At 34.4% G+C, this 16,022-nt stretch overlaps 1 protein-coding gene across 6 annotated transcripts in view; it reads left to right on the top strand.

Moving 5' to 3' along the window:
- Positions 1-16,022, top strand: part of ADGB (androglobin) — a 112,484-nt gene that overhangs the window by 81,126 nt on the left and 15,336 nt on the right. For all 6 annotated transcript variants that reach the window (XM_027887349.1, XM_027887345.1, XM_027887350.1 and 3 more), the window contains 4 exons: positions 6,024-6,211; positions 7,807-7,991; positions 13,801-14,015; positions 15,170-15,281. In XM_027887349.1, the coding sequence (XP_027743150.1) occupies positions 6,024-6,211; positions 7,807-7,991; positions 13,801-14,015; positions 15,170-15,281 (700 nt within the window). The remainder of the gene's footprint in view (positions 1-6,023; positions 6,212-7,806; positions 7,992-13,800; positions 14,016-15,169; positions 15,282-16,022) is intronic.

The following is a 16,022-nucleotide window of genomic DNA, read 5'->3' as shown; positions in this document are numbered from 1 at the left end:
TCTCATCCTCCTGCCTTTTGACCTTGGGCTAAAGAAGACACTCCTGTCAATCTTACCTCAGAGTTATATGTTCTATGCTCTTTATTACTCTTCTCCTCTGGACTCTTTCCAACTGCTGTTATTTGAGGTTTTTTCCTTATTTATCATGCGTAACACTGAGCACAGTAAACTTTATTCCAGCGTTTAACTGGTGGCTATACAAATGGTGAGTAAGGAATGTTAAGTTTACATCTTGTGGGCTTTACTTTTGCTTGTATAACCAACTTGGTTGCCCTATTTTGCAGTGCCGTTGCTGCTTCATGTACTTCTGTAACCCTGGTGCTTTCCTGAAGAACTGAATCCTGTACTCTGTTATTCTTGAGTAAATATAGTGTATTTCACTACCGATTTTAATGCTGTTTTTTCAGACCATTTCCCCGGTCTAAAATAATCTTTAATTCTAATTTTCTCTTCCTCTGAAGCTATCATACTTCCTAGTTTTTGGTATCAGCTAATTAAGCATGTATTTTCTCCATTCCATCATCTAAATAAATATATATTTTTAAGAAAAAATTTTGAATGGAATCAAGTTCAGGTTACATCTTTGAAATCTCGCTGTTTGCATCCTTCTCTTCCCAAAGTAGCCATGAATATGTGCTTTCTGGATGTGATTGTCTAACACCCTAATTTCTTCGTTATGACAGCATTTCCTTCAGCTTAGAAGAATGATCAAAGACACAGTGTCAGATGTCTCCTTCTTTCTCATACTGTGTCTTCCTGAAAAGAGAATCTTGGTTGGATTGACAGGACTTATTCTTTACAGCCCTTTTGCTATATTGAGGGGGTTGCAAGGAGTTCATTTTCCTAGTTATTTCATGATGCTTTCAGCCTTCGGGGTTATACTGACTCATAATTTTCCAGACATCTAGGTCCATCTTAAAAAAAAAAACAACATTGCACTACTATAGTCTTCCAGTACCATAGTGTACTCTATTAATTAGCAAACATAATTTGAAAGTTTAATGATTGTTTTAGTCTGTTATTTAATTGTCCTTCAGACAGTTTAGAATTTCATCAGACCTGACTAGTCCAAACTCTTAATTTACCTATATTATCATTTACTGCTTAATTTCCTATTCTGGACTCCTCTTATCTCTTAAATATTACACCAGTATTAACTATTCTTGTCACATATTCACAGTTGATCTTTTAGTGAAGACACATTCCATTCGCATTTTAGCCCTCTCAGTCTCATCTGTCAATACCGAAGAATTGATTTCATTTACGGTCTAACACTGTAGAAGCAAATTTCTTTTTTTTTTTTTTGTAACTTAAATNTCTCATCCTCCTGCCTTTTGACCTTGGGCTAAAGAAGACACTCCTGTCAATCTTACCTCAGAGTTATATGTTCTATGCTCTTTATTACTCTTCTCCTCTGGACTCTTTCCAACTGCTGTTATTTGAGGTTTTTTCCTTATTTATCATGCGTAACACTGAGCACAGTAAACTTTATTCCAGCGTTTAACTTGTGGCTATACAAATGGTGAGTAAGGAATGTTAAGTTTACATCTTGTGGGCTTTACTTTTGCTTGTATAACCAACCTGGTTGCCCTATTTTGCAGTGCCGTTGCTGCTTCATGTACTTCTGTAACCCTGGTGCTTTCCTGAAGAACTGAATCCTGTACTCTGTTATTCTTGAGTAAATATAGTGTATTTCACTACTGATTTTAATGCTGTTTTTTCAGACCATTTCCCCGGTCTAAAATAATCTTTAATTCTAATGTTCTCTTCCTCTGAAGCTATCATACTTCCTAGTTTTTGGTATCAGCTAATTAAGCATGTATTTTCTCCATTCCATCATCTAAATAAATATATATTTTTAATAAAAAATTTTGAATGGAATCAAGTTCAGGTTACATCTTTGAAATCTCGCTGTTTGCATCCTTCTCTTCCCAAAGTAGCCATGAATATGTGCTTTCTGGATGTGATTGTCCAACACCCTAATTTCTTCATTATGACAGCATTTCCTTCAGCTTAGAAGAATGATCAAAGACACAGTGTAAGATGTCTCCTTCTTTCTCATACTGTGTCTTCCTGAAAAGAGAATCTTGGTTGGATTGACAGGACTTATTCTTTACAGCCCTTTTGCTATATTGAGGGGGTTGCAAGGAGTTCATTTTCCTAGTTATTTCCTGATGCTTTCAGCCTTCGGGGTTATACTGACTCATAATTTTCCAGACATCTAGGTCCATCTTAAAAAAAAAACAACATTGCACTACTATAGTCTTCCAGTACCGTAGTGTACTCTATCAATTAGCAAACATAATTTGAAAGTTTAATGATTGGTTTAGTCTGTTATTTAATTGTCCTTCAGACAGTTTAGAATTTCATCAGACCTGACTAGTCCAAACTCTTAATTTACCTATATTATCATTTACTACTTAATTTCCTATTCTGGACTCCTCTTATCTCTTAAATATTACACCAGTATTAACTATTCTTGTCACATATTCACAGTTGATCTTTTAGTGAAGACGCATTCCATTCGCATTTTAGCCCTCTCAGTCTCATCTGTCAATACCGAAGAATTGATTTCATTTACGGTCTAACACTGTAGAAGCAGATTTCTTTTTTTTTTTTTGTAACTTCAAATTTCATTAGACTTTTTTTTTTCTTTAGAATGAACTTGCCTTATCTAGTGTTTATAGTGAATATTAGCTGAATGTGACAGATAAAGACTGCTACTGCTGGAGGACAGTGCTTTAAAAAGAAGGGTTGCAGACAAGCTCTTGAAGCTCTCAAAACTAATTGGGATCCTCAGAAATGGTTTGTGGATTCCACCAGACAGGGAAATTTAGGTTGGAATCTGACAGTGGCAAGTGGCAGAATGCAAAAAGAAATCTCAGTGGTGAATACTGCTTACTGCTTTTCAGGAAAGTGACAGGTTGCACAAAGAACAATCACAACTCCAGATTTATTTCAGATCCTGCTTAGCAAGACACAGCTGTCTGGTTCTGCCCTGCAAGGCAGTTTTTCCATTTCCCTGATTTTGCTAATTCTTTCTCAGACCCTCTCCCATTTAATTTATCTTTATTGAAGGAAAGTGTCCAGAATCTTAAACATTATTCCAAACAAAATCTTACCAACACTTTGTGCAGTACCGTGGTTTTTGTGTTGGAAATACTTGGGGTTTTATGTCCTACCTGAATAGATACATTCTGTAATATTTTTTTTTCCCCATGGGTACAGCACAATAGCCTCAGTGATTCTGTTGATGACTAATGAAGATGGCCCTTTTTATTTTATTCCTGTGCTTCCCTATTGAAGTCCCCTCCTAAAGCATAAATTTCTCTTATTATTTGCTAAACTAATGGCTTATATTTCATAATATTAAATGTGGTTAATATCACTAAAGAATGATTTTAAGAGTATTAAAACAGCATTGTGCAGGCATGCTGTATTTTCTACTTTTTCTTACTACATTTGTCAATCACTGCTCTTGAGTTCCTCAGTAAGAATATAACCTTATACTCTGCAATTTAGCTTTGTTTCTTCCTGTTTGTAAATAGTTCATTAATGTTTCAGTGGATCTGCCCAAGCTATTGGAAGTTCTATTGATGTTTTGACAACACAGTTTGCAATTATTATTATACAGAGAATACAGCTGTATTATTTTAATCTAACTGCTACCTTTCTTTATAAAAATATTTTGTAAAAAGCAGTCAACAATGTAATATGTCAAGCAAGAAATTATATGATTTGCCTGAATTCCTAAATATCAGTATTACAGAAAAAGTCCTTTTTTTTTTTTTTTTTTAACACACCTCCTGGTTAGTTTTTCTGCTTCAAAAATATGACTCAGCAATTTACAACGCAGCTAAAAAGAAATCCTGTCAACAGATACTGTTATTCTCCCGCAGAGACACTCCTGGAACACATTAAAGTTCATTTCAGAATAATTGACAATAAAGATAAAATCTGCACTATAACAATAAAGTCTGTTGTCATTTTGCAGACATTACAGTCTAGATAGAAACTGCCTACTTCTTTTGCATTATTTGGATGTTTTGGTTTTGCATTAAATTTTCTTCTTCTGTGTTTTTTTTTTTTTTCTCCTGATGGATTAAGTTTTGTGGGTTTTTTTGGTTCTTTTGTTTTTAAATTCTACTCTCATTATTTTTCACAAGTTGTTCAAACGAACTGTAGAAAAGCAATAAAGCTTCAGCTGACCTACATAGATAAGAGTTTAAGAAATCACCATTACCAACATATTTAGTCTGGAAAAAAAGAAGTCTGAGCAAGGACACTGTTCAGTTGTTTGTCTTGACTAGCCATAGAATGATATAAAGGAGTCATCTTACTTTGCCACAAATTTAGTTTAGGTGGTATATTAGAAAACAATCCTTTCTGATACTACAGATGGTGAAATGTAACAAGATATCTAAGGGGGTAATGACACCTCTCAAAAATTTTTTAAGAGACCGACATAAATCTTATGGAATTGTCCAGATCTTCGCTCATTTCTCAGTAGTGACTGATGATTACTTGGTGTTCCTACCAGCTGCAAAATTCAATTATTGTACTTTCTAATTGCTCATGGTGTTCAGAAAGCGCTCACTCAAACATGTTTTTTGGTCTTAAGTCTAAATTTTGTGCATATTTTTAGTGAGCATTAAGATTGTATAACCTTACCCTTATAAATAGGTGTACAAGAGAAAGTGTTTTTCTCATGCACCCCATGCTGTCAGAAAGCACTTGAATATCTGGCTGAATCCCTCTCAGTTTCAAAATATGCTTGTTAAGAACAGGAGGGCCTGTAACTATATGCTTAACTAGATATTTAAATAAGTGAGTTCTTCTGAATCCTAACTTTGAGAGGTTGCTATTACCTTGTGGTGATTAAAGGTTGTAAAGAGCCTTATAGTTACAATTCCACAAACTGGAATCATGAATAATTTATTTTATTTTCATTCTAAGTATTTCTGAAGTCCTGAGTCACATAAAGCCCTACATTATTGGGTAGTTCTGAAATCACAACCCATGTATTATAAGAATTTTTCAACAAAGCTGTTTTTGTTTGTAAATACTGTTTTATTTAAACTGAAATTTAGCAGAAGACTGAAAGAGTTAAAAACTTTCAAAGAATTTTTGGACTGGAAAAACTGAACTGTTTCTTGAGTGGAACATTAAGTTTTCATGTTTGAAACAGAGATTTAGTATAGCTATCTTAGAGAGTATGAAGAAGGGACTTAATCCTGAGTTCCCCTGTAACACTGCAACTGGCCATTGCACTCCTTATGTCCCTTTTTCTTGCCTCTGCCTTTTAAGTAATCACATTCATATTACCTTCCTTTTTACAAATAAAAATTAGATTTTAAAACCTTTTAAAGTTATACTCTGGTTCCTTATATTCCTATTCTCAGGATTCGTAAAGAGCACATAAATCAGCACCAGGCTTATTAATTGTGTGTTTCATTTTTATTAATTTGTTCCTTGAATTTTCTAATACTAGAAATATTTTTTCTTAAATCAACATCTTCATAAAAATAAGATTAATATATTGAAATTTCATGCTGTACTTGCAATTGCATTATTAAAACTAGGGGCAATATTAATTTAACCTCAAATTTGAAGACAGAAGTAATCTGGTCTCTAAATTTCCATGCAGCAAGCTCATCCACCTATACTTTCAGACTGCCTAAAGCATATAGGAGCATCTTTAATCATCAAATAATTTGGTTACAAAGTGACTTTAGGATTTGACTGTACCTGCCCCTAAAAATATCTGCCAGCTTTGAAGTTAAATTGAATTGAATTTTACTTGCTATGTAACTTTTTGCCAAATATAAATTGCTATAATAAGAGATGCATCATAAATTGGAATAGAATAGAATTTTAAGATTCTTGCTTATGAAGGACATCTTATTCTATTACTAAGTGTAACATAGTGTAACTATGTGTAACTAAGTGCATTGCATATAGTCATAGAGTGCATTTTAAGTAGTTTTATTGCCGAGTAAAAATGACTTGTTTTCCCCTTTCAGAAAGGATACACTTTTGTGGCTGAAGCACATACTGGTGACCAACATGTGGCAGCTGGAAAATGGAAGCTCAGGCTCATGAGTTCTCACAGTCCACTTCCACTTCTCTCTCGTGAGGCTGTAAAAAATGTCTATTCTACTAGACTGTTTAAAGGGCATTACATACCCAACAAAGAGAATATAATGTTTAGGTAAATATTGAGAGGAGAATAACTAAATTATTTTTAATATGGGTCAGCCTTGACAGAAAAGTATGTTATTTCATTTTTCTTAGAAGGGAAGAGTATTGAGGCCAATATCAAAATTTTATGGACTATCAAATTTAACATTTGGTTTGTGAAAGTGTTATTTTCTGAAATATTGCCACTGCTTAATGAAGAACAGGCATGAAGTGCACAGACTGTAACTTCAAAATAATAACAGTACTTTGCATTTCTGAAAGCTCAATCCTATCCATGTGCCAATCATTCTGTAGTACTTTGGGGGATAAAAAATGTGTTAAAATCAAGATTTTGCAGATGGAGAGGAGACACAAAGTTTGATACAGTTTTTTTTCAGCTATTCCGATAAAGCTTTAAATAATACAGGAATGCAACATTTTCTTTCCTGATATGTCAGACCAATTTCCATCTTGCAGGGTTGGTAAAAAAATTTGCATACATTTTATTTTAGCATCCTGACTCTTTTAGGAGAATGTAGTTAATAAAATGTGATTTAGTTTTTATTAATCCTTTTTTAATTGATTAAAGTTTATTAAAATAAGTTCTGTCTGAATAACTCCAGAACTGTTCCTTATTAAATCACTATACTGAAGTTTACACAAAGGAGTACACACTGTACTAAAACAGGCCCTGTGCTTAGAGCTGATTAAATGTATATATTTTGAAGGTTGATTCTAGAACATCTTACCTTGATTCCTGAAAGTTTTTTTCAATATTTCAAACCAATGGATTATTCTTGGGATAACTGTCTGTTCAACAGAGGAATCAGTTTCAGTATAAATGGAAAAAGCATGTAATGGAAATATAACAAATGGACTCAAATTTTGTAAACTCTCTCTTTCTTGATGATTTTTTTTTCCTTTCTCCCCTCTGATGCTACCAATCTGTAAAAAAAAAATTATTTTAAGATAGTTATATATTTTTGGCTCTGAATGTGCTGAAGTCAGGGTGATGTAGTTTTTTTGTGTTGTTATTTCTTTGCTTGATTGATGAGATTAGTCTAACAATTTGTATTTATGGACAAACAGCAAATAATATATAAAGTAGTAAGTCATGGAAAAACAATTATTTAAAATTTGTCCTCAGACTCTAATTCTACAGTTTTAATGCAACAGTTTTTTAAGTTGACCAGAGTAGCAGCTACTATCAAATGAGATAACCCTACCCTTTTGAAAGCAAATCATTCTTTTCTTTCCACTCAGGTACTTTTTAAATGATACTATTCCCTGATCTGGCTAAGCATATTATTCTACAAATACTAATGCAGCAGGAGGTAAAATGTGTATTTGGACTTTTAACAAGGCAGCAAAAAAAAAAAAAAAAAAAATGGCTAGACCACTCCTTTTTTTGCAGAAGCAACACTTACTTTGTATGTGGATTCACTGCACTAAACTTCACTAGAGGAAGCTTAGCCTACGAGATTCCAGCAAAACAGTTGACTACAAACTCAATTTTAAGTGTTTGCTTCTAGTTTGACACAACATTAAAATGCTTTCCCCAAAAAAAAAAAAAAAAAAGCCACGTATAGTTGATTATATTGCTATAATTTTTTTCTTTCTATTTAGGTATTTAGTAAAAGTCAAAGCACCACATACTGTTACAGTGCAGGCACAAACCTCTAAATCAGATGTGTTCATTAAACTACAAGTCCTAGATAATGAGGAAGAAATTATAAGTGTCACTGGAAAAGGCCATGCAGTCATCCCTGTTTTTAATTTCCTGAGTAATGAATCACTTTTGAGCTCCCACTGTAAGTATTGGATTCTGTATTGGATAATTTTATTCACTGACGAATATGTATTCTTACAATAATTTTAGCTAATCATAGAAAATACTTTTTTTTCCTGCTCTTTTCATAAAACCCTAATTGCTTTGTGATTGAGTGAAATCAGCCACATTTTTGAGCAATGAACAATGTTGGCCCTCAACAATGAGGAAAGCTACTGAAAGGATTGATTGAAATAAGGTGTCCAGCCTTATTTTTTCCTCTGCCTTTTGGTCTTGTTTTATAACTGTGTAGAGTTTTGTGGATAGTGAAGTAGCTTCTCAGCGCTGAGAATTTTTATGCATGTGCTTGCTTTGTCCTTGAGAGTTGAAATAGATTTTATTTTCAAAGTCTTGCCTTTATTTGTTTGATCTTAAAGTTCAAAAATTTTGGCAGTTAGGAAACTGATACTAAACCAATGGGACATCGTAAATAATGTACAAATTATACATGGTCTTGTGGTTTAAATGCACCATCCTGAGCATCCTCCTTTTAGTAGAAGCACCCATTTTATTGTTTTCTCATCCGTCATATGAGCCCCAGAATACAAGGCAAAAGGCTCTTGAATAAATGATGTAATACTTATCCTTAAGAAAAACTCTCCATTTTTTAGTTTGCCTCTGCTACAACTTCACAGTGATAATCATGGAAATAAGAGACAGTGAACGAAGAGCTACTTGTTCCAGACTTGCAAAGTTACAATAAAAGGCAAAAATGTCCATTATACTATTGTCAATTCTTTACCATAGCAACTTAAATACCAAGACAGAGGTATAACTCATGGGAACACTTGAATTTAAACAAAATTCTGTTTGTAACAAATTTATTTGAAAGCTACAGCAAACACTTTACATACTTTCAGCTGAACACTTGAATCTGAGAAGTTTATTTGCTTAAAGTTGGGGTTTTTTTTCTTTATTCTAAATTTTATTGCCATTCATTAAATTGCAGTTTTGTCAGCTCAGTTCTTACTAAAGGTGAGAACCAGTGTGTGGTCAAAAGTGCTAAAGTCCGTGTATTTTCTCTAAGTACTTTCAAACTAGTGAACAAAAATCCAGCTGTCATCAGTTAAAAGTGACTTTCTGTAGTCCAGCCAATTAACACTCTGTATCTACTGCATGCCCAAGTGTGACAGCAAATAAATACTCTGAGAAGTGGCAAGGAAGTAAAGAAAGTGAAGACAAACCCAACCCAGTGGTGCCCAATGACAATACAAGAGGAAATGGGCAGTAACTGAAATGTAGAAAATACAATTTAAGCATTTTGTTTCATTGTCACTCTCAGTGTGTCAAACACTGCAACACATTGCCCAGAGAGTTTTTGGAGTATTCATCCTTGGAGATAACTAAAACCCAACTGAATATGTCTGTGAGCAACCTGTCCTAGCTGACCCTGCTTTTAGCAGTTGGATTGAACTAAATGACCTCTAGAGGTGTCTACCAGCCTCTGCCAGGTCCACTCAGCCTCCAGTGATCCTGTGATACCAGTTAAGGCTTATATTTTGTAGGGTTTTTTTCTTAATGATACACAAATAGTCCGGTTTCCTTAGATGTGCTGTCCCCACTAAGGAAGTATTGATTTACAAATGGACTTAAAAGAGAGAGCCTTTGGATTGAGATTTATCAGTACTCTGTTATCATCCCCCTCTGATACAGTGATGAAACTTGGGGCATACTCCAGAGAACAGATATATTCTTTCATGCTTTATTTTTAGACTTTTGAAAGTTAGCGCTCTGACAGACTCAGTACTTGAAGAGCTACCATCAGACTCTATTAGCCATTTGCTACTGGCATTTTTATTGTTTGGTAAAATTGGGGATGGGCTGCTAAAGAAGCTAAACCAAAACTGGAATGAAAATTTTGTCATCTGGAAGTACTCTCAGCCCGTTGATTGACATTAGATTTTAAAGTGCTGTTTAACTTTATTATTCAAAGCCAATAAATGCCGTTGAATGGGGTATATAATTCTTAAGACTGATTTTCAACAGTTGTCCCTGTAGTGCTCAAGTAATTTTAAAACAAAAATTAAGTACTATCTACGTGCCTCCATTCCACTTCTTGTATGTAACAGATTTTAGAGGTTAGTGCCATGCTGTCTTCTTTCATAATCTTAATTTGGTTTTCTGTTTTCTACACCTCACTTTTTAATCAAAATATTTACATTTTATTTGTATACTATTTTGAATTATTCATTTTATTTTGAAAATTATTTCTTCATAAGAATTACAATTTGGCTTAAGTAAAGCAGACGTTTATAAGCAAACAAGTCTGTTATTTTACCCTCCATGGATGCTACTCTACATAAGACAAAAGAAATATTAAAGTCTTCAATCCTTTTATGAAGACTTTTGAACAATAACTGTTTTGTAAATCTGAGTTTCTGCCTGTTTGAGCTTATTGAGAACCTGAGGCAAAGACAAGTTGTTCAAATACTGGATCATTGCTTTGCTAAAGCCTCAGTAGAATTATACTTCATGTGCTCACCTCCACTGTTTTGAACCATGTTTTCAATCATATCCTTTAGAATAATGTTCTCTATGAAATTTCAGTGCTGTATGGGAAAAATAATAAAAAACAATCTATGATTTTTTACTATATTTGAAGGAGAAATGAATATTCCGATGCACCTTAAGTGTGTCTGAATATATATATGAAGTTGCCATTTGGAAGGAATGACTGTGAGGCTGGGTTTTTTTAGTATTACTAGTATTTTTATAATACTAGACCAAGTAGCCTTAACAATGAAGTTCTTTTCCTTAAGTATATATCCTGTCTATCACAAAGAAGCTATTTTGTGTAAAATCTTTTAGAACATCTTAACTAAACAAAAATATAATTAAATGTACTCATTATAACCAATACGACTGAGTGTCTGTAGGTTTAGTAGTGGTTCAGTGTCTGGCATTATACAAACATGTTTCTTTACTGTTGTCATAAGTGGTGTTATGGCATGTACAAAACAATATAGGAACACTCAAAAATACCAATGCCAAGTTCAGGTGGACAGTTGTACAACTAACAACCAATACAACAAAATTCATACTGTCAGTAACTCGTCCTCTAAAACAGTGTATTTTGTCAGAATAGGAGTAATCAGAAAACACTTCTAAACCATCAGCACCAAATTTGTTAGTTAAGCCAATTGCAATCCTTAAATTTGAAACTTATTCACTACTACAAATGTTCTGCCTCTCATAGAATTGATTGCTGTGTTGGCTAGAAGTACTAAGTGACAATTTTGTGCAAACATCACCAATAAAACATTATCTCCCTTGCCCACCCACTGCCTATTAATTCAGCTCCAGTCACAGCTGTTCTATAAATCTTTTGCAGCTCAAAAACTACATTAAACTGGTTGATTTTAAATATATTTACCTCTTCTGAGGTGTAGCACCTGACTTGGACCTTGAACATTTGCTTGCCAATAAAGGAGTTACATATTGACACGCACATTGCAAGCACAGTTTGGTTTGTAGATACAAGCACATCAGTTCTGTAAGCACAGATGGGCAAGTGAATGCTCATAATCCTTTTATTTTCCGCAGTAACAGTATGTTGCAAGCCTGTTGCAAAGTATCTTTCAGATATTTGTTTGAATCTGGAAGCAAGGTAGATAGGAGTTCCTTCTAGTCAGAGCTTTGCATATGAAAACCAAGACTGAATATTTTTATTTATAGTAAGAAAAATAATGTGGTGTCCCAGCACCACCTGGTGACCATTGCTAGAACTGTTGGGTATGTGTGTATTTTTGTGAGCTTTTCCAAGTCATCTTTCCAGTAAGGAAAGCAGAATGGTGGTTTCCATCAATCTGAGCTGAGTTCCTTTCATGGCACAATCATCCTCTAGGCAAACCATTATAGAATTTTTCAATACTAAAGCTCTTCAGGTTTAGGAGAAAGAGAAGAGGAGGAGAGGGAGGCAATTGTAGCCTAAGGACCACAACCTCCCTAGGAAACCATGCACCTTGATAGGTAGAGATAAGCTCCTTCAGAGGGCAGTACACATCTAAAGCCCAAGCTCCACAGTTCCTGGAGGGGAGCTCACCTCTCTGTTTACTTCAAGAATGAGTACATTTAGTTGGCCTCATTTCTTTTAAAGCAATCTTTTTTGTAAATTACTTGCACTGGCCCTTGCTAACAGCCCTCAGGTAGGCACAGAAGATCCTTCCTGACTAGAAACTTTTGTGCAAATATTGCAGATGGTAACCTAAAGGCAGTTTGCCTAATTAGAAAATGTCTTCATGTAGTTTTTCTTCCATTTGGAATACAAATTGTTTCTTTGCAGCAGGTTTTCACTCAGATGTAGAAAAATATTCAAGATTCTGGTGTTTGGATAATGTTTCTTATTCATCCAAATGAATAAGAAAATCAAGTATTATCTTCCTTCAGGTTTCTCTCACAGGCCTCCTTACCACAGGGACAGCAAGAAGGATAGCTCAGGTGCTAAAGATTCTGAATGTAATGCAGGAGAGCAATTATGATTGGGAGTTTGAGACCTCTTGAAGAAAGCATCTCTGCTAGGACTTGTTTTCATGTCTTGACTTCTACTGATTTTCTTAGGAGCAAGGAAGCATTGGCTTATGCAGAGGATAGATGCAATAGGAAGTAATCCATGACATTTGACTTTTATAAGAAATGATATTTCCTGACTCCCATTGAATTTATAATGGCACACTTAACCTATTATTTGGCATCTATACGCTGACACACCACCAGTTAATTTTGCTGAATCTGGACTAAAATCCTGTCACCTTCTGTGAATTTCCCTGGATGTTTTGTCAACACACATGACACTGTGCATTTTGCTTTTGAAGTGTTGCAATAATGCAGTTATCATCCTTTGCTTCTACTATAAACCTTGGGGAGAGTAAAGCCTTTTGTCCTCAGTGAAGTAAAAATGTATCTCTTTCCCAGTTGATGGTGCAGCTGTTGTTAGTGTAACATGGGAAACTGCTTCTCCAGAGGTGGTAATTTCTGTTCTTATTCAATTTTTCTAAGAGCTGTCCACTTTTAGAATTCTCTTTCCTTTCTCTGTAGACATGCAGGCAAGAGCGTATCACAAATTTCAGTGGCATTAGAAATTAAAACAGATTTATGGTTTCTGGATTAATACTTCTTTAGAACATTCCTCGTTTCACAATTTTTCCACATAAACTTGTTCCTTAAGTGACAATAACTTCATAAATTATAGACTACAAATAATTTTATACCTCCTTTCAAGACTGGCTTTTTCTAAACTTAAGTCAGCTGTGGTCTTTGTGTCAGTTTGGCACAAAAGTCACTTTGTGTCAGTTTGACACAAAGAGACTTGCCCCTCCATCCGCAGTTGTACAGTATTTTTTTAATTAGGTTATCCACACAGAGACCTCATCATGCAGAGTACAAAGTTATCTATTTTCTCTAATGGTGCTGTGGTAGTTAGTGCAGGAAAGAAGGGTGAGGTTAGAGGGAAAAAAAACACCAACACTTTATGAACAATAACAATAGTTATATATACATAGTCCTTCAAATTTCTCATTATTTACTTTGAAGAGATTTGGGATATGCATGCAAAATGAAATCAGTGTACTATTGGGAATAAGCATAATTTTAATTGGAACCTTGTGAGTATAATACAGCGTGAGAAAATTGACTATGCAAATTATTTCTCTTACTTTCTGGGGGCATGCATTTACCTCATACCAATAATTTATAGAGTTTCTGGTTTGGGTGATTTGGTTTGTTTGTTTGTTTGTTTATTTTGTTGTTGGTTTTGTTTGTTTTGTTTTGTTTTGTTTTTTTCTGTCATTTTGCAGCAAAAATCCCAGAGATTGTTCAAAGCAGTACAAAGAAGGAATCAGAAACTGGACATTTAAAAAAAAAAAGTCGTGATTCAATTTCAAAGGACAGAAAAACTTCTTCCAAGCCAGAACTTATACAAGAAGGTCCACCTATGTCAATAGATGAATCTTTGGAAATGATAGATGAAAGTTTGGAAAACTTTCAAAATCCTGTTGGAAGTCCACAACAAGTAAGAGATTACAAATCACTGGGATTTGGGGGGGAGGGGGAAAGAAAATCAGAAAAACAAACAAACATGATGAAGGAGTATTGCTAATTCTTTTGGTACATGTGAAGATCTTATATCCTGAGGCAAGAACAAGAATTCAAAATTAACTGTTGGTAGCTTTTGAATGAGGCAATGAAAAAAAGGATAATGTACATATGTGAATGATGAAATAAGAAGGGAGTTTCATATGAAGGGGATATATTTTGTATTTACATGTTCTTCATTTGACAAATCCAGTTCAAGTCCAGCATAACTTTCAGCTAAAGACCAAAAACTGCTAGAAAGTAAGTTAAACTTCAGATGCTTCAGTGTGAACTTTCTTTGAGATATGTTGTAATAGAAGGCCATGATTAATAGTTTTCATAGAGAGACACCTATTTTCAGTCATCTAAAACCTTTAGTAAAAGACACACAATATCTGCTACTTTAGCCAAGTTTCTCGTAAAGTAATGTCAATGCCTTGGATTTTTCTTGATGCCAGTTACTATTATTTATCTATTTTAGAAAAATAATCTAGAGCAGTTCTTGTTTCTCTATCTCCAAGCATTTCTCTGCTGCAGTTTTTCTTCACAATTGACTTCAATTGCAACAAAACATTCCAAGAAAACCAGGATTCTTCCTTTGACTCAGAACTGGCTTTAGAATTTGGAAAACAATTTTTAAATATAGCCAGTTCCTGTTCAGTTTAGAGAATGTTTAAAACAACCCATGGACCCTGTCACCTCTTCCTCAGATAAGGACATCATTGAGTGCTAGTATTAGGGCTCAAAGCCCTGTAGTAGGTCTTAACATCGACAAAAGTCTTTGTTTTGGTACATGGCATGCATAGGAAAGTTACATTGAAATCTTAAAGGAATGTAGCTTCTTATTGTATAACCCAGTTTAGTTTCATGTGATAAACACATGAGTAATTATTTAATTTCACATGAATTAAAATAAAGTCTGTGGAATTAACACTAATTTTTTAAGCTTCTTGGGAAAGCTTTTATGTGCAATCTTGTAAATTAATTATGTGTTTTATTTGCTGAATTCAATAGCTGGCAGTTTACTAACCTACAGACTTGAACGCTTGCTGTACTTGTTATGTCTGCAGCATGTTGCATTTTCTTTCCCAGTCTCACAAGTATATGATTCAGGCACTAGTGTTGTACGAGAGTTGGCCACTTCCCGAGGATCAGTCTCTGTCTGTTCAGGAACTGAAGGAAGAGGAGAATGATGAAATCAAAGGTAGATGGATCTAATTACATATTTATTCAAATACATCATGTTACTGATTTTTAAAAAACCCTGCGTATTGCTAGAAGCAACATTTTTTCATTTATTCATTGCTTGAGTGAAATAATTAGGCAACAAAGTGTTTTGTTCTGTGGGTCTTAGAAATGAACTTTGATTGCCTGAATCTACATCTTCAGTTCACAAATCATAAAGAAATCAAAGAATGCACTGCAAAACTCACCTGAGCTTCTGAGGGCTCATCTTTAGGCAGATATCTAGAACAGTTCTAGAAGTATGCCTGTTTTTACAGTCAGAGTGACTGATGAAGTCCCAACACCCTGACAAAGTATATCCAAACGTAGAAATTTCTACTGAAACTACAGAAACGTGCCTACTGGTAATTTAAGAAAATACACTGACAAGAGTAGGGGGGAAAAAGGCCTGGTTTGGGATATGTATTGCTTCTGTACTGCTAGGAGAAGAATTTATCCGAGGAAAGATTAGGAGAGGTCCCAAGTACAGTCTGTATATTCAAGCCAGGAAAGGGACATAGAAATTATAGAAGCTTTTTTTTTTTTTTTTTTTTTCCAGATTCTCTTAGCATTTCTTGTTAAGGGACAGAAAAAATCAAACCCAAGACATATTAAAAGCAGTTAGAATACTAGTCAGTATCCTATAAATTAGATACATGTCTCATATTTGCTTCTTTTAACACTGGGGTTGACATGGAGCTATGTAGATCTTAATTATGTT

The sequence above is a fragment of the Empidonax traillii genome, unplaced genomic scaffold (genome assembly GCF_003031625.1).
Source record: "Empidonax traillii isolate 1590-97213 ecotype Southwest subspecies unplaced genomic scaffold, ASM303162v1 scaffold207:size1520225, whole genome shotgun sequence".
Lineage (NCBI taxonomy): Eukaryota > Metazoa > Chordata > Aves > Passeriformes > Tyrannidae > Empidonax > Empidonax traillii.
The sequence above is the reverse complement of the archived record's forward strand: the minus strand, read 5'-3'. Positions and strand labels throughout refer to the sequence as shown.